The 19,343-nt window shown below is 44.1% G+C and overlaps 1 protein-coding gene across 7 annotated transcripts in view; it reads left to right on the forward strand.

The window, feature by feature from the left end:
* Positions 1-19,343, forward strand: part of L2HGDH (L-2-hydroxyglutarate dehydrogenase) — a 56,162-nt gene that overhangs the window by 17,652 nt on the left and 19,167 nt on the right. For 6 of the 7 annotated variants that reach the window (XR_016217865.1, XM_002718232.6, XM_070053676.2 and 3 more), the window contains 2 exons: positions 9,715-9,877; positions 12,106-12,140. Coding sequence is in view for 6 of the 7 variants with exons in the window: in XM_002718232.6 (XP_002718278.3) it covers positions 9,715-9,877; positions 12,106-12,140 (198 nt within the window). In the remaining variant the exon portion in view is untranslated. Of the gene's footprint in view, positions 1-6,058; positions 6,967-9,714; positions 9,878-12,105; positions 12,141-19,343 lie in introns of those variants that run through there. The other variant, XM_089309731.1, reaches the window with a different exon arrangement.

The following is a 19,343-nucleotide window of genomic DNA, read 5'->3' on the forward strand; positions in this document are numbered from 1 at the left end:
AAGTGTTTATTTATTTTCATCTACTTCAAAGGCAGAGTGACGGAAGAAGAGAGAGAAACAGAGATGGAGAGCGATCGTCCACCCACTGGTTCACTCCCCAAATGCTCACAACAGCCAGGGCTGGGTAAGGTCGAAGCCAGGGGCCAGGAACTCCATCTGGGTCTCCCCCATAGGTGGTAGGGGTCCAAGCACTTGAGTCATTATTTACTGCCTCTCAAGATACATTAGGAGGAAGGTGGCTTGGAAGCAAAGGTGCTGGGAATTGAACCCAGTATCCAGCATGGAACACGGGCATCCCAAGGGACAGCTTAACCTGCTACACCACAATGGCTGCCCCTACTTTACTTATAATTCATTATTTTTCTATAATTCATATCAGTTCCTTTTTAGAGCAAAACAGGCTATTTAAAAAACATGGAGAGGATGGTGTTGTAGCTTAGTGGGTAATACCACTGCCTGTGATGCCAGTATCCTATTTGGATGCCAGTTCATGTCCAGGCTGCTCCACTTCCCATCTACCTCTCTGCTAATGGCCTGGGGAAAGCCATGGAGGATGGTCCACGTGGTTGGGTCCCTGTACCCATGTGGGAGACTTAAATGAAGCTCTTGAGCCTGACTTCAGCCTGGGGTGGTGCAGCCCTGGCTATTGTGGGCATTTGAAGAGTGAGCCAACAGTTGGGAGATTTCTTTCTGTCTGCATCTCAAGTAAATAAAAAATAAATGAATAATTTTTTTTTAAAGAGCCATCAGGTCTCCCAGGCCCAAACATAAACCTGAAGTACTCCTCCTTTAAAAACAAACAAATAAATAAAAACACTGGAGAAAGTCCCTAATATGTTGCAAAACCAGGGATGCTCCATAGAAGAGCTGGTTGTGTAGGCTGAGGCCATTCTTCAAGGGGAAGTCTCTGTACTTTTTGCTCAGCTTTGCTGCAGTCTTAAACCTTCTCTAAAAAGTTAAGTTTATTTTTAAAAATTGAGATTGGGGCTAGCATTGTAGCATAGTGGGTAAAGCTACCGACTGTGATGCTGGCCTCCCATATGGGCACTTGTTCAAGTTCCTGCTGCTCCATTACTGATCCAGATCTCTGCTATGGCCTGGGAAAGCAACGGAGAGTGGCCCAAGTGCCTGGGCCCCTGCCAGCCACGTGGGAGACCTGGAGGAAGCTCCTTGCTCCTGGCTTTGGACCAGCCCAACTCCAGCCATTGAGGCCATTTGGGGAGTGATCCACCAAATGGAAGATTATCTCTCTATAATTTTGCCTTTCAAATAAATAAATAAATCTTTTTAAAAATTTGATATGAAACTCATTTCCTATCTCTTGTCTATACAGTGCTTTACAAAACGGCTGAGTGTGGCCAAAGACAAAATCGTAATAAATTTAGTTTAAAGATCTAATCGCCTTGTATTAATAATTCATGAATGGGGCCGGTGCCGCGGCTCACTAGGCTAATCCTCCGCCTAGCGGCGCCGGCACACCGGGTTCTAGTCCCGGTCGGGGCGCCGGATTCTGTCCTGGTGGCCCCTCTTCCAGGCCAGCCCTCTGCTGTGGCCAGGGAGTGCAGTGGAGGATGGCCCAGGTGCTTGGGCCCTGCACCCCATGGGAGACCAGGAAAAGCACCTGGCTCCTGGCTCCTGCCATCGAATCAGCGCGGTGCGCCGGCCGCAGCACGCCAGCCGCGGCGGCCATTGGAGGGTGAACCAACGGCAAAGGAAGACCTTTCTCTCTGTCTCTCTCTCTCACTGTCCACTCTGCCTGTCAAAAAAAAAAAAAAAAAATTCATGAATGGAAGGATGTCTCATCCAAATATTAGAAAAGAGTCTTTTCTGAGGTGAGCAGAGAAACTTGGCTGTCTAGGCAGAAAAGGGCTAAGGAAAGCAGAAACAGGGAACAAACAGCAGATTCATCGTTCCACAGTTATTTTTCTTTTAAGCTTAAAACAGAGAGGTCTTCCTTATCATGCTGGCTAAACTTGCCTATTGGGAGTTTTGATTACTGCCCCTTTCTCCTGATTTCTTGGAAGGTGAGATAATCAACTAAGTTCTGGTTTGGTGACATGGGTCTTTGGCATGAGTAACTCTATTTTGGTTTGGTCTTTTGGGGCCTCGTGGAGGCACTCCATCCCAAACAATGGCCTCTGATAAATTTTATCCTTAAGTGCTTCCATGGCCGGCGCCGCGGCTCACTAGGCTAATCTTCTGCCTTGCGGCGCCGGCACACCGGGTTCTAGTCCCGGTCGGGGCACCGGATTCTGTCCCGGTTGCCCCTCTTCCAGGCCAGCTCTCTGCTGTGGCCCGGGAGTGCAGTGGAGGATGGCCCAAGTCCTTGGGCCCTGCACCCCATGGGAGACCAGAAGAAGTACCTGGCTCCTGCCATCGGATCAGCGTGGTGCGCCGGCCGCGGCAGCCATTGGAGGGTGAACCAACGGCAAAGGAAGACCTTTCTCTCTGTCTCTCTCTCTCACTGTCCACTCTGCCTGTCAAAAAAAAAAAAAAAAAAAAAAAAAAAAAAAAAAAAAGCTTCCTGAAAGTGCACTAAATGTGTTGCTATTTCATAGCTTTATGTAATTTCATGAATTTCATTGTGAGATGAGGGTGTTAGAATCTCCCTGATATGTTCCCATCAAGTATTATCCTGGGAAATAAATCAGTTTATAACCTCCTTCAAAAATCATGTTGGAGGGGCCAGCCTTATGGCTTAGTGGGTTAAGCCACTGCCTATGATACCATCATTCCATATGGATACTGGTTTGATACTGGTGGCTACTCCACTTCCAATCCAGCCCCATGCTAATATGCCTGGGAGGGCAGCAGAGGATGGCCCAAGTACTCACACATGGGAGACCTGGAAGAGGCTCCGGGCCTCCTGGCATCGGCCTGGACTAGCCCTGGCCATTGAGATCATTTGGGGAGTGAACCAATGGATGGAAGATCTAGCTCTCTCTCGTGCTCTTTCTCCTGTCTCTACCTCTCTCTGTAACTCTACCTTTCAAATAATTTTTTGTAAAGATTTATTTATTTATTTGAAAGTCAGAGTTACAGAGAGGCAGAGGCAGAGAGAGAGAGAGAGAGAGACAGAGAGGTCTTCCATCTACTTCACTTCCCAGATGACTGCAACGGCCAGAGCTGTGCCAATCTGAAGCCAGGAGCCAGGAACTTCCTCCAGGTCTCCCACACAGGTGCAGGAACTCAGGTGCAAGTGGAGCAGCTGGGACTCGAACTGGCACCCATATGGGATGCCAGCACTGCAGGCCATGGCTTTACTTGCTACGCCACAGCGCCGGCCCCTCAGATAAATATTTTTTAAAAAGTTATGTTGGAATGGGTGTTGTGAGGCTGCAGGTTAAGCTGCCACTTGGAATGCCCACATCCCATATAAGAGTGCCCAGGATTGAGTCTAGGTTCCCCTTCCAAAGCAGCTTGCTGCTAATGAGCTTGGGAGGCAGCAGATAATGGCCCAAGTACTTGGGTTCCTGCCGCCCACATGGAAGACCTAGATGGAGTTCTTGGCTCTTGGCTTTAGCCCTGGCTCAGCCTCAGCTATTGTAGGCATTTTGGAAATGAACCAATGGAGGAAAGATCTCTCCCTATGTCTATCTGTCTTTCTCTCTTTCATTCTGCCTTTCAAATAAATAAATGATGTTTTTTTAGAAAGACGTCAATTTTTGGCACACATTTATTTAAAAATTTTTATTTATTTTCATTTTATTTAATGACAGAGATCTTTTATCTGCTGATTCATTCCCCAAATGCCTGCTGGGGCTGGGTGAGGCTAAAGCCAGGAGATCAGGAACTCAGTCAGGGTCTCCCATGTGGGTTGCAGGAACCCAAGTATTTGAGCCATCATCTGCTTCCTCCAAGGTTACAAATTAGCAAGAAGCTGGATCAGAAGCCAAGAAGCTGTGGTTTGTTTTTTTTTTTTTTTTAAGATTTATTTATTTTATTATTTATTTGAAAGGCAGAGTTACAGAGAGGCAGAGGCAGAGAGAGAGAGAGAGAGAGAGAGAGAGGTCTTCCATCTGCTGGTTCACTCCCCAGATGGCTGCAACTGCCAAAGCTGAGCTGATCTGAAGCCAGGAGCCAGGAGCTTCTTCCAGGTCTCCATGAGGGTGCAGGGGCCCAAGGGCTTGGGCCATATTCCACTGCTTTTCCAGGCCACAGCAGAGAGCTGGATTGGAAGTGGAGCAGCTGGGACCACAGGCAGAGGCTTAGCCCACTACTGCACAGTGCTGGCCCCAAGAATCTGGTCTTAATCCAGATACTCTGGTATGGAATGCAGGAGCCATAAGCAGCCACTAAACTAGCTTTACCAAGTGCCCGCCCTCTGCCGTGCATTTTTATTTCCTAATGAAAAACTCTTTCGTATTTTAAGATTACTATCAGAAAGAAAAATAAAAAATGAGTGAGATAGTGAGCTGCTGACCTCATTGTAGATTTGATCATGATGTAAAAATAATTTGATTGTAGAGTTTGAAAAATAGGGTTCCTGGTTTCCCAGACACTGAAATTTGGGGAATTTGGACCATTTCATCAATTATTGTCAATCATTTGTCCCCGTGAAGGGCTCTAAAGATGAAAAAATAGGAATAGGAGCCAATGATTCTTTGAATGATGCTTAACTGTTAAAAACAAAACAGGGGGCTGGTGCCGTGGCGCAGTAGGTTAAATCCTCTGCTTGCGGCTCCAGCATCCCATTATGGGTGGAGGTTCTAGTCCCGCTGCCCCTCTTCTGATCCAGCTCTCTGCTGTGGCCTGGGAAAGCAGTAGAAGATGACCCAAGTCTTTGGGCCCCTGCACCCGCATGGGAGACCAGGAGGAAGCACCTGGCTCCTGGCTTCAGATCGGCGCAGCTCTGGCTGTTGCAGCCATCTGAGGAGTGAACCAATGGAAAGAAGACCTCTCTCTCTGTCTCCCCCTCTCGCTGTCTGTAACTCTGCCTCTCAAATAAATAAATAAAATCTTTAAAAACATAAAAAAGGAACTTCCCACCTGTTATAAAGGTTGAGGAGGAGACTGATGGTGTTCTCCACACCTGCCGAGTGATTGTCATGACTGCTTGGAATGAGGTAGATGAGGCACGTGTGTACAGATAAGATCACTTATATGCGTGTGTTCTTGTTTCCCACAAGTGGCAAAGCTGGTTGTTCCTTTCCCAAGGTCACACAGCTCCTAAGGACCATCCTGCCCTGGAGCTGATTCAAGATTGATTTTTTTTTTTCCTGTTCAATTCAACCAAAATGTTCTTGTTTACCCTGGGCCCCGACACTACAGTTAGGCACTGAATGAGATATGGCTGTCAGCCCAAAGGAAGTTGTATTTTATCTGAAACCATAATTTTAAAAGAAGGAGAGGTATTTTGGCAAACTTGGGACTTTGTCTCCTACAGTGCTCTATGGAATACCACACAGTGGTTAAAAAAAAATGAAGTCCAGTCATTTGCAGCAAAATGGAGAAATCTGGAAAACATACTGAGTTAAATAAGCCAGTCCCAAAGGGACAAATATATGTTCTCCTTGATCTCTGACACCTAACTGAGCACCTAAAAGGAAACCTGTAGAAGTGAAACTGACACTATGAGAAGCAATGACTTGATCAGCACTTGTCCTGACTGTGGAGGAACAGCTTACTATTTTATACTTTTAGTATTTTTCTTTTTCTACTTAATACCATTGGTTGAACTCTTTACTTAATACAGAATTATTCTTAGGTGTTCAAGTCTAATTAAGAATTGATCCCTGTAAAAAATAAGAGTGGGAATAAGAGAGGGAGGAGATGTACAGTTTGGCACACATTCCCACGGACTTACACCTAGGGTAAAGCTAAAAATTTGCCATAGGATTCCAAATTCCATTAAGTTGCCAGGTATTAATGCCATCTTACATGTTAAAGTGATTATATTAAGTATGTTACTGATCATATAGATAGAATTAAGTGTCAAAGGGATCAAATAAATAAGGCCAAATGTCTGGTAATAAGAACAGATAGAATTTAAAAAGAGAGAATGGGCAGGAATGGGGGGAAGAAACACTATATTCCTTTTTTTTTTTTTTTTTGACAGGCAGAGTTAGAGAGAGACAGAGAGAAAGGTCTTCCTTCCGTTGGTTCATCCCCCAAATGGCCGCTGTGGCCGGCACTGCGCCGATCCGAAGCCAAGATCCAGGTGCTTCCTCCTGGTCTCCCATGCAGGTGCAGGGCCCAAGCACTATGGGCCATCCTCCACTGCCTTCCCGGCCCACAGCAGAGAGCTGGACTGGAAGAGGAGCAACCAGGGACAGAATCTAGCACCCTAGCCAGGAGTAGAACCCAGGGTGCCGTCACCGCAGGCAGAAGATTAGCCTAGTGAGCCGCGGCGCCGGCCGGAAACACTATATTCCTGAAAGCTGTACATATGAAATTTGTATTCATTAAATAAAAACCTTAAAAAAATAAAAAGGAATATGCTGCCAAAACAAACAAACAAACAAACCTCAGAGACCACCCCTCCCTGGCAGGCTGAGTGAGTAACTTAGCACAGGGTGTATCCTGGGAGGCCTCCACGAAGCGAGGTGCTTTACGTGGTACCAGCTTGTCATCGCGAGTGCTCACACGCGCTTAGCTGAGCCTAGAGCTGGTGGGCAGTACAGTCGGATATTTCACACCAGCGCGTTGCAGGGATCCCTCCCTTCTCCCCCAGCCTCAGCACCACTGCAGGGATGGTGGGTGCAGCTCCCGTGGCTTCTGATTCTGCCAGGCCCTCTCAAAGAAGTTGTTTCATTGCACAGCTCTGAGGGGCTTCTCTTCACAGGCCCCTTTAAGAACACTGCATTCTGCCGTGGGAGGATACTAGAAGACATTAAACCGCCTCAGTAAACTTTGACCTTGGAGGATAACTCTTATCAGCTCCATCAGAGCTTAACTGCTCCCTCTGACCTTGGCCTTTTCTTACAACTTATCTGGTCCCGCCTCCTGGCTCAGTCTCCTCCCAGCTTTCCCTGGCCAACTTGCCTGGTTCTTTTCCAGCCGCCTAATGTGCCATAGCCTCAGATTTCAAGCTCTGACTGACCTGCTGACCTGGACGGTGCACACCCAGCTCCTGGCTGACAGCCCCAGCGCTGTGTCCCCCAGCCCCCTCCTGATTTGGCTGGCTCTGTCCTGTAGGCAGCCCTGGCCCAGGGGACTCTGTCCACCTTTCCCCACCACACAGGTCTAGGTGGGGCATGCCAGCACCTCATGAGGAAGAGCAAAGCCAAGCCTAGGAAAAGGAGGGAGGGCCTGGAGAGGGAGATCGAGCATGTTTCAAAACAGACCCTCGAGTCCCTTCCCTCCGTAAGCAGGAGTCTCCTGTGTGTCAGGCATTGTCCTGGGCCATGCAGGCACAAGATGACCAAGAAGGGTATTTGGGATTCCAAAAAACTACTGATCTAGAATGAAGTGCAGTCTGTCCCACTGTTACCATACTAGTCACACAGTCTCATGCTGGGTAAGGAAGTTTTTGTGAACTCAACTTGGACTTAGTATTATCCTGAGCTAGCTTCCACGGTTATTGTAGCCAGAATACTGTTTATGGGCCAAAGTTGAGTTACAGCTACTAAACTTACGGAGTACTGGGACAGTGACCAAGTCTAATATGAAGTGTTACATGTATCACCTGTATTAAAACAGAAGGGATGATTGCCCATCCTTAACAACTGCTCTCATATTCTGCAAACAGGACTGTCAGGAAATTGATGAAGTTTTTGCCAGTGTTTCTCCCAGTCTTTGAAGAGACAACTGGGTATTTTGTGAGCCTTTACCCGTAGTGTGAGTGGCCACCTGGAGACTTTGGTCAGCATGAGTGGCAAAGTCAAAGCTTTTTTTTTTTTTAAAGATTCATATTTATTTATTTGAAAGGCAGAGTTCCAGAGAGGGGAGAGACCTCTCTGTTTCTCGAGAGAGAGAGAGAATCTTCCATCTGCTGGGTCATTCCCCAAATGGCCACAACTGCTGGAGTTGGGCCAATCCGAAGCCAGGAACCAGGAGCTACTTCTGGGTCTCCCACACAAGTGTTAAGTACCTCTGCTTCTCTGTAACTCTGCCTTTCAAAAAGATAAATAAATCTTTAGAAACAGACAAACAAAAAAATCTTTTCACTTAAAAAAAAAGCTTTTAAGGGCTAAGCAGGTTGTTCGGGGAGGGGCAGGGTGATGAAATATTTAAAATAATAGTATAAGAGATCTTGTTCTAAAACTGCAACAGCGACAGTGCTGTGCCGGCCGGGTGAGAGGATGGCAGAGGTTACCGTTGCACCAGCCTCTATATGTGAGTGGTCTGCTTAGGAAAACTTGTTTGGGAGAATTGATGTACTCGTACAATGTAAGGCAGCAGGAAATTGTGTTATTACCAACGATCACCAAAATGTAGTCAGCGTATAGTCTATAAAATTATGCTCTTGTATTTCTCTTCAGAATTAGAAAAGGCCAATTTCACATTCAAAATTTAGTCTAAAAAACTAAACATGAGTTTTTAGATTATTCATCATAGAGTCTGGGTATGTCTTTTTTTTAAAAAAGATTTACTTTATTTATTTGAAAGAGTTACAGAGAGAGATAGAGAGAGAGAGGTAGAGATAGAGAGAGAAAGAGGTCTTCAGTACTCTGGTTCACTCCCCAGATGAATGCAAAGGCCGGAACTTCGCCGATCCACAGCCAAGAGCCAGGAGCTTCTTCTGGATCTCCCACATGGGTGCAGGGACCCAAGCACTCGGGCTATCCTCTGCTACTTTCCCATGTGCATTAGCAGGGAGCTGGATCAGAAGTGAAGCAGCTGGGACTCGAACCGGTGTCCATATGGGATGCTGGTGCTGCAGGCCAGGGTTTTAACCCACTGCACCATAGCAGCAGCCCCTGGACATGTCTAAAATGGCAGAAGCAAAAGCAGGTTACAGCATTGCTCTGCAAACATTGAGGATAGCTAGAACAACTTACCTGAGTTCCCCCCACCCCCATAAGTATTTGGTATGCTGCTGGGAAAATCTCAGTAGAGCTTATTTAAAACCTAATTGCTTGGTTAAGTAGAATTCAACTCGGAATCAGTTATGATTCTGATCAGAATCAGATATGGAGAGGGAAGACTAGGACTGAAAACACTCAGTGTGACACCAAGAAGTGCTTCCACATCCCATATCAGAGTGCCTGGGTTCCAGTCTGGCTCCACTTCCAAACCCAGCTTCTTGTTTATGTGCACCTGGGACACAGCAGGTGGTGACTGAAGTACCTGGCTCTGTGCCACCCCTGCGGGAGATCTGGATTTTGTTTGAGGTTCCTGGCTTCAGACTGATCCAACCCCAGCTGGTATAGGCATTTGGGGGAGTGAACCAGCAAATGAATGACCTCTCTCTGTCTCTGTTTCCCTGCCTTTAAAATACAATTTAAAGCAATAAATACAAATTTTAAAAAGAGAGATCACCTTACTGAAGTTGCTTCTCTAAAGGAAAAACTGGTCTTTGGTAGGAATTTTCTGGAGTGGGCAGTATCATTTCTCGTATCTGTCACTCACATTATATATATGCCCAGTGTCACATTTAGACACTTAAAGAGCTAACTTTTGTGTTATTTTTTTCTTAAACAGTATCAGATTTTTCCCAGGCGTAGAGAATGTATGTTATCTATCAAAATAAACAAAAGGATTCAGCCAAAAATGGAATTTTGAGCAAACCTCATGGATTCTTGTCCTGACTTTGTTGTAATTCTGTTCCAGGGTCTAATGGCTGTAGATTGTCCATACACTGGCATTGTGGACTATCGGCAGGTTGCTTTGTCCTTTGCCCAGGATTTCCAACAAGCGGGTGGTTCTATCTTAACCAATTTTGAAGTAAATGATATTGAAATGGCTAAAGAAAGCCCTTCAAGAAGTAAAGATGGTAAGCCATTCTTATCTTTTCTACTGAATACTTGTAGTGACTTTTTAAAAACCTTGGGGTCGCTTTTTCTGGATTGGTGCTAATGGAAGGGTCACCAGGAGCTAGGCTGGAGTAGGTCTCAGAGGCAGGCGCACAAGGGATAGTGTGCGGTTAGATGTTGGACAGCCAGGGCTCCTCAAAGGTCCCCAAACACTTCCTTGCCCTGCAGGTTAGAGTCAGAATTGCTTGTTCAAAATGAAATTTTGATATCACCAATACTTCTTGAATCAAACCAAACTTACTGTCTGGGGAGAACTTAGGAGAAATTGGGAGAATTGATGTACTCGTACAATATAAGGCAACAGGAAATTGTGTTATTACCAATGATCACCAAAATGTAGTCAGTGTATAGTCTATAAAATTATGCTCTTGTATTTCTCTTCAGAATTAGAAAAGGCCGGCCGGCGCCGCGGCTCACTAGGCTAATCCTCCGCCTTGTGGCACTGGCACACCGGGTTCTAGTCCCGGTTGGGGCGCCGGATTCTGTCCCGGTTGCCCCTCTTCCAGGCCAGCTCTCTGCTGTGGCCAGGGAGTGCAGTGGAGGATGGCCCAAGTGCTTGGGCCCTGCACCCGCATGGGAGACCAGGATAAGCACCTGGCTCCTGCCATCGGATCAGCGCGGTGCGCCGGCTGCGGCGCGCCGACCGCGGTGGCCATTGGAGGGTGAAACCAGCGACAAAGGAAGCCCTTTCTCTCTGTCTCTCTCTCTCACTGTCCACTCTGCCTGTAAAAAAAAAAAAAAAAAGAATTAGAAAAGGCCAATTTCACATTCAAAATTTAGTCTAAAAAATAAACTATACATGAGTTTTAGATTATTCATTTATAGAGTCTGGGTATGTCTTTTTTTAAAAAGATTTTTTATTTATTTGAAAGAGTTACAGAGAGAAGGAAGGAGGGAGAAGGCCTAGGAATAATAAACCTTTTTAAAAATGTTTATTTTATTCTATTTATTTTTTTTATATTATTTATATGAAAGACAGAGTGACAGAGACAGACAGATAGACAGAAAGAGATCTACCATCCACTGGTTCACTCCCCAAATGACTGCAATAAGTAGAGCTGTGCCAGGCTTATGCCAGGAGCCTAGAACTCCATCTGGGTCTCGTGGGTGGCAGGGCTCTAAGTGCTTGGGCCATCGTCTGCTGCTTTCCCAGGTGTATTAGTAGGGAGCTGGATCAGAAGTGGAGCAGCCAGGACTTGAGCTGGAGCTCCAATAAGGAATGCTGGTATCCCAGGTCAGCTGAGCCTGCTGTGTCACAGCACTGGTCCTGGAATAAAACTTTGGATGATTCTTGGGCACACCCATGTTTCAGAAAGACATCCCGTGTTCATAACACGATTCAGCCATTCTGAACACCCCCACTCCTGTTTTACACAGCACTTAGAGTTTATTTTGTTTTGAGGGTGTGAATATTTTTTTTAAATCAGATGAAAGATTTGAAAGGCTTCTATTTGCTACTGGGAAATCTGAAGGAGAAAAAAAAGTAGTGCCATGTTCTTTCTTCCTTGGCAGGTTTTAAAGACGATCGAGGCCATTCTCCTCGGCCTTGTAAATTTTAAGAAGATGAACCAATTTGAAGTAATTAAGGCTGTTGTCTGTAGGCAGCATAATGAATCTAATTTACAGTAGAGGTAGATGTAATCTTATTTGCTGTTCATATACACTAAAAGACTGAGATCCCATGTATCCGAGTAGAAATTAATCTGATAGACAGTTGGTTTAATATTGGAAGTGTTTGGGTGGTGATAACCTTGCTTCTCTCAGCAACAGAGAACCTGCAAGGAATCAGGTCAGCAACACTTGGACAACACAACTTCTTCTGTAATAGCTGTAGCTTGTGGGAAAATACCTACTGATTTATCATGATCCATTGTATAGCATGATTTCTAGGACTGTCATTCAAGGAAAAGTTGGCACTGTGTTGGAGCTCAGATGGGGAACGGTTTATAAGCACAGATTAAACAAATTAAAATAGAATGAGCTAAAAAACATGCCAGAATTTTCAAGACTGTCAAATGTGGACTAGTTTAGTCTTATTACTTGGTAAAACACTTCAGAATGAAAAGTAGGTTGCAAGTGTGGTTATGATAGAAGAAATTCATTTACATTTGTTACTAATATAATATTTCCAATAATATTGATCTTCTTTTGCTAAAAATAAGTCTTTTACAAATTCTTTTTTTTTCAGGGATGAAATATCCAATTGTTATAAAGAATACAAAGGTAAAATTCCTTAAGCCAAACTACTTTCTGTTTTTTCCCTTTCCCTTTAGTAAAAAGTTGAATTAATCCAAAGTGTTGTCTTTAAAATATATATATATTTATTTATTTAAAAAAAGAGAGACAGGCACAGACACACTGTTCCTAATTCACTCCCCAAATGCCTGTAACAGCCAGGGCTGGGCTAGGCTAGGCTAGGCTGAAGCCAGGAGCCTTGAACTTAGTCTAGGTCTCCTACATGGGTGGTAGGAACACAAGTACCTGGGCCATCAGCTGCTCTCTTCCAAGGTGCACATTAGCCAGAAGCTGGAACTGAAAACAGAGCTGAGACTCAACCCCAGGCTTTCTGATACGGGTTTCAGTCATCCCAAGAGATGTCTTAACCATTGTTCCAAAAGCCCACCTCACACGGTGCTGTATTTTAAGCCATTGAATGAAATTGGTCTAATGTAACAGTAACCCCAAGAGAAATTCTTTTAGAGATATTTAATAACTTTTATTCTAAGAAGAGTTTTGGCTTTGGAATGTCTTCATAAAATGGCACACACACAAAAGGATAATAAACACTTGGAATGGTTACTCTTAAGGCAAAACTGAGAGGTATTTTATTGCTCTGCTTCCCGGTCTGGGTTAACTTACTTACTAACGAGAAAACTTTGAGGGGGTGTGCAGGTTGTGCAGAGGGAGATGAGCTGCTTTTCTTCTTTCTCACACAGTGTCAAACAAGAATCACAGAATGACAGAGAAGCGTGGATTGCCTTGTCTATGGCAGCGTCAGGGTCCAGTTCCGGAAGCAGAGTCATTCCTGAGTATTCTAGGATTCCTGGTGGGAATCAGGCCTCATGCAGTTGTGAAAGGATCTGGGTAAGCAGAGATCCAGATGGGACTCTGCATCCCAGACGGTACCTCCACGTGTCCAGCTGCTGGGGGTGGGGGTTGATGGGCTGCAAAAGGGAACCCTCTCAGAGCTCTGAGGGTGCTCTTGCCTCTGGGTCTGCACCCAGGCAGCAAACTGGGGCAGTTCTTGAGGATCAGTAGTTGGAAAACACAGTTGGAAAGAGATCTGGGGTTCACTGGGCCGTGGCAGTGGGTGTCAGCCTGTTTCTACATTAGACCACATTGGATGGGGATGACCTTTAAACAATAGTGACCACTGCTTTCCTTCTGCCTGCCACATCTTAGGCAGTGCCTGACTCGGTGTACTTCAAGATGGAACTATACAGAGGAGGGAGTTCTGTCAAGCAACCCAGCTTAACCCAGCTGACACAGTACAGACCCACCCCTTGTTACCCAGGCATTCATATGCACGCTTCACTGCCACAGTTAGCTTCAGAATAAAGACAGTAGTAAAACTGTGCTTCCACCCAACAGGGTGTAACTGGCCCTCAGGGAAGTTCACTCTATCCATCTTTGGGTGGTGTGCATTCTTTTCTAGCTGAGCCGTACTCCTGTGAGATCCTGGAACTTCAGTACTGCAGTACAAGGTTAGCCTCTGTTTATGCATCTTGTGTTAGATTAGTAGTTCTCACCTGGAGGCGATTTTGCTCCCCAGGAGACATTTTTGCTTGACACAGCTTGGGGAGATAGAGGGGGAGAGGGAGAGGGAGAGGGAGAGCAACAGTGTTCTAGCATCTGGTGGGTAAAGGCCAAGGTTGCTGCTCAACATCCTTCAGTGTGGGAAACAGACCTCTAAAACCCAGATGTGTCCAGCCCCAAATGCCAGTGGTATTGAGGGGGAGAAACCCTCTGTCTGATAATGGGGGGATGGCAGGGAGGGCTGTCCTACTCTTCCCAAGCTGCCATACAGAATACCACCAAAACTGAGTGACCTGAACAACAGAAATCTCTCTTTCCTTCTTTTCCCCCAGTCCCGTATGCTGGAAGTCAAGGTCAGGGTGCTGTCAGGTTGCTTTCTGCCGGGGCCTCTCTAACTGGCTTGTAAATGGCCGTCTTCTTACCAAGTCCTCCCACGTCCTCTTCTCTGTGCGTATGCAGAGTGATCTTGAGTGTCTTTTCCTCTGTGTGTGAGGACCCCAGTCCCATTAGATTAGGGGCCTCCCTTATGACCTCCTGTAGCCTTAGTTACCTCCCTAACAGTCATGTCTCCAACTCATTTTAGGAAGTCAGGCTTCAGTGTGTGGATTTGAGGGAACACAATTCAGTCCTTAACAGTGGGACACAGAAAGAATGGAATAATCTATAGACAGAGACATTTTACTTCAAAGTAAATAAAAGATCCTCATAACTACAATATTCTGTAATTAGTCATAAGGTCACAGCTGATAGATAATTTCCTTCTTCCACTACCCATTCCTTGTTTTCCTTCCGTTTGGCAAGTATCTCAGCTGGTCATGGTTCCCAGTCTGGTAGAGTAACCCAGATTTTCATTCCTGAAGTATGTGTGCCATTAGCTGTCCTGCCTATTTAAGGTTGTGGTAATTCCTGGTAACTCTTAAAACAGTACATAGAATAGAGCTGCCCCTGGAGTGTATTCCAGAAGTACTCCTTTATCATCTCAAGCTCTCTGTGTAGTAGCAACTGTGTTTCCCCTTAAGAGCCAGGACAAATTTCCCATTCAACCCAGCAATTCCCTCTGCCTTTTGATTCACTGGCCTAAGAAGCCTGGAGTGGCCAAGTATGCCAGTATCAACTTCCAGTTTAATGGAACCATTGCTGATTCTCCAATGAAAGTGTTTTCCCATTGGGAACTAAGACCTACACATCATCAGAGCACCAAGGTATAGGGAGTGAAAGCAAAAACCTTACTCATGTGTCCCTGGGGTAATAGTGAGGAGCTACTCCCATTCTTACCTCTTAATTTCCAGTCATGTGATTCCTGGCTATGGGAGAAACAATATTATGTATAATTATATGCATTATATATAATGTAGATACATTCATTGATTTATAGCACAGATAGCATCCTTGGAGGACATTGCCCAACCTTTCAAGGTGTTGCCAGCTAGCTAGTGTTGTTATTCAGCCTTCAAAAACCCATTCTACTTTCTGTCACCCAGTGACTACAGGATGATAGGGGAAATGGTCATCAGGAAATTCTGTAAGCGTGTGCTTTATTTCTTCTCTTCATTTGCTGCAAAATAAGTTCATTAATGAGAAGTAAGAGAAGTAACGCTTCTGTGTAAGATACTGGGATGGTAAGGAAAGCATCCTGTGAGTTTACAGGTGGTAGTTTTTGCACAAGCTTTGTGGGCAAGAAAGGCAAATCGATTGTCCATTCCAGTGAGAACTAAGTGCTCCTGCTTTTCTGTGCTGGAAGTGGTCTTGGGGATGTGCCTATGGCTGTGCTGTTCTCTGCTGTCTGCAGATCGAGCTCTCAGTGGCTGTGGACAGATCCAGCCTTGGTGAGTGAGTCCATTGCTCAGCTCATGCATCTTCTCTCCGTCTTTGCTGCTGTAACTATTTCTTTCCAGCTTTATGGAGTAATAATTGACAAAGTTCTACATATTTAAGATGTACAAGTATAATGTCATAGTTGGATACATGAATATACTGTGAAATGATTACCATACAATGATCAGGTTAGTTCACATATCCATCACTTCATAGTTAGGAGCTTTTTTGGTGGGTGCTCTCTTAGCAAATTCAAGTATACAATACAATGTTATTAACTGTAGTCACCATTGTTATATGTTAGATGCCCAGGACTTAATCAGAATATAGCTGAACACCTGTATCCTTTGAGCTGTATCTCTCCCATTTCTGCCACCCCATTCTCTTAGTTCCTAGCAACCACTATCCTACTCTCTATTTTTATGGATTCAGCTTTCTTTATATTTCACATATAAAGTAAGACCATACAGTGTTTGTCTGTCACTGTCTGGCTTATTTATACTTAGCGTGACATCTTCCAAGTTCATCTGTTTTCTCACAAATGGCAGAATTTCCTTCTTTTTCTATAGTTGAGTAATATTACATTGTGTACATATACCACATTTTCTTTATTCATGTTGTTGGACACTTAGATTGTTTTCATCTCTTGGCTTTTGTGAATAGTGCTGCATTGAACCTAGGAGACCAGCTATCTCTTTGAGATACTGATTATGATTTGTGGGGATAGATACCCAGAAGTGGGATTGTTAGATCATATGGTAGTTCTATTTTTAATTTTCTGTTTCTCACTGATGGCTGTACCAGTTCACATTCCTGCCAGCAGTGCATCCTACGTCGTCACCAGTGCTTGTTATCATTTGTCTTTGATCTTAGCCATTCTAAGAGGCGCGAGATGCTTTCTCGTTGTGGTTTTGATTTGCACCTCATTGATGATTAATTATGTGAACACCTTTTCCCTTACCTATTGGCTATTTGGATGTCTTTGAAAAAAAATCTATTCCAATCCTCTGCCCATTTTAAAATCAGATCATTTAAGTTTTGTTTTGTTTTTGCCAATTAGTTGTATGAGTTCTTTATATATTTTGGATATTAACCTCTTACCAGATATATAGCTTGCAAATATTTTCTCCCATTATTTAGGTTGCCTTTTTACCCTGTCAATTGTTTCCTTTGTTGTTCAGGAACATTTTAGTTCAATATAGTCCAATTTGTTTCATTTTGCTTTTGTTGCTTGTGCTTTTGATGTCCTGTCCAAGAAGTCATGGTTAAGACCAATGTCAAGCTTCTCCCCTATGTTTTCTTCTAGGAGTTTTATAGTTTTAGGTCTTAGATTTAAGTCTTTCAAGTCAATTTTTGTAAGTAGTTTAAGGTCAAGTTCCAATTTCATTCAATTACATGTAAATATCCAGCTTTCCAGGCACTATTTATTGAAGAGACTATTCTTCCCACTAACTGTGCAGTTTATAAAGCCATCAGTAAGGACAGGGCTCCCTGGGGAAAGAGCAGGTCTGCTGATTGTTGTAATCTGGCACAGTCAAGATTACTCTTCCATAAGCATTCCTATGGTACCCAAATATCTTTACATCTGTGCTGTTCGGAGTGCTATGTTCACAGATCTTTTTTCCACAGCTCCTTTTCCTGACTATCTAGGTAATCCATTAGTTACTGAACATGAAGAAGTACAGATCCATACTTCTGGCGTAGATCCATACTTCTGGTGTAGATCCATACTTCTGGCATAGATCCATACTTCTGGTGTAGATCCATACTCTGGTCCTCTCTACTTCTAGGGAAGATAGATAACCGGGTGTTATGTTCAAAGTTCTGCCCACTGCAGAGATTGCGCTTCACCACACTTTTTCAGGGCCGCTCCAAAGTAGGGCTCCAGTGCCACAGCCTTACACTGTCAAAGTGCTTTGCGAATGTTGTGTAGACCCAAAGGCAGACTGGCCCTATATTTTGTCTTCCTTGGTCAACTGGTCATAGGGCCAGAATCAGGTACAGGAGAAAGAGGCAATTTAGCGGGAGTAGGGCTTATAGGAATTTGAACCACTTGCCCCTGCAGTGTTGTGCCTGCAGAGGACCTGTATAACCCTAATATATTTGTCCTTCTTCCTGATGACAGAATATTGCTGTACTTACCCAGTTTTGTGGTTTGATGAGTCAGACAGTGACCAAGTTAATATAATGGGTCATTCAAATGGTGGCTTGGTGATCTGCGGTCAGATGTGCGTTCAGAAACAGAATCACTTTCTCAAAAGGAAGATGCTGCTGAGGCTGGTTTCACGTTTCCTCCGACACTTTCAAGTTCTGTGCTGTGATTGACCTGTAGAAGCCTGCCAGCAGCCCTGGAGACTTTGCCACCTGCCACAGACACTTCAGTTGTCATCAGACCTGCTGGGTCATGTGATCTAAGTGGCAGAGCAACCAGAGTTTCAATTCAAAGAAAGAATAGCAGGCTGTTTTTGTGCCTGCCCCCATGTGCAGGACATTTTCACTAGAGTATGCTATGTCATGTGATGGAATGTATAACAGGACCAGTGAGATACCAGTGGATATTTATTTCGCCCAGTTATTGTAGTTGTTTATGCTTTTGTCATTTTGTTTAGACAATTTTGTTATTTTCTTTATAGTATAATTTTGGGGTTCAAATTCAGAATTTTGGGTTCACTTACCAAGTTGACCATCTGTGCTTTTATATGAATGGAAAGAAAGGAATTTTTAAAAATTAACTTTTAGGGGAGAAGTTGCACATTTGTACATTGAATATGGGAAAAACATCTTTTTCACTCATTAAAGAACAAAAGAGATGCACTGTTTAAGAAGAAATTTAGGATTAGGGATGGTGTTTGTCCTATCAGTTGAAACACTGCTTGGAGCTCCTGCATCCCGTGTCAGAATATCTGGATTTGAGTCCTGACTCTGCTCCCAATTCCAGCTTCCTGTGAAAACATACCCTGGAAGGCAGTAGGTGATGCCTCAAAGTAGTTGAGTCCCTGCCACCAACACGGGAGACACAGGTTGAGTTCTCAGCTCCTGGCTTCATCTTAGTCCAACCTCAGCTGTTGCGGGCATTTGGGGAGTAAACCAGCAGATATGAGATCTGTATGTCTCTCTCTCTCTCTCTCTCTCTCTCTCTCTCTTTCTCTCTCTTTGTTCTCTGCCTTTCAGATAAATAAATTTATGATTGATTATTCAATGTTTATCTAACTTTCCATTTGAAAGTGAAATTCATATGTTGCTGGATTTAATTATTGTTTTATGTATGACACAAAATTATTTCAGACACTTGTGCTGGTTTTAATTTCTTTCTTGAAAACTTTTAAAAAAGAGAGTAATTAGGCTATTGCATGCTAGTGCCGCTCTGCAAATTCAGCTCATATCTTTACATTTATGGTAGGCCTTTCTACCACATCTTGTGTTCTGAGAACAAAAAGGACTACTGACCTTTTAAGTAGGAACAGTGCATTTAAATCACATAAAAATATGTCTTGTGCTTTTAGTATAAAACTCTGGATGCACTAGAACGATATTAGAACAGGGCAGTGTTTGTTGTTGCTGACACAGCCCTTTTGACTTAAAGGGTCTTAAAACTATATGGCTTAGTCTAGCTAATTTTCATTTTAATTCACTGTAAAGAAGTTTCATCTGGTTTTCTGAAAAATGCGACTTGTAGTAACCCCTGAAAAGGAGCTTCACTTTCTGGCAAGAGCAAAAATCAAATGCATTTAGAGTTGAAAATACAGCACAGCAGAACAAGGCTGAATCAGTGAGGGCTGGAAAGAGAGTGTTGTGGTGAGGTGAGAATTCCAAGGCTTCAGAAATAGGTTGGCTTAGAAGATAATCGGGGGACCA

This window comes from Oryctolagus cuniculus, chromosome 12 (genome assembly GCF_051225735.1).
Source record: "Oryctolagus cuniculus isolate XC-2025 breed Fujian yellow rabbit chromosome 12, ASM5122573v1, whole genome shotgun sequence".
In the NCBI taxonomy this organism is placed as follows: Eukaryota; Metazoa; Chordata; class Mammalia; order Lagomorpha; family Leporidae; genus Oryctolagus; species Oryctolagus cuniculus.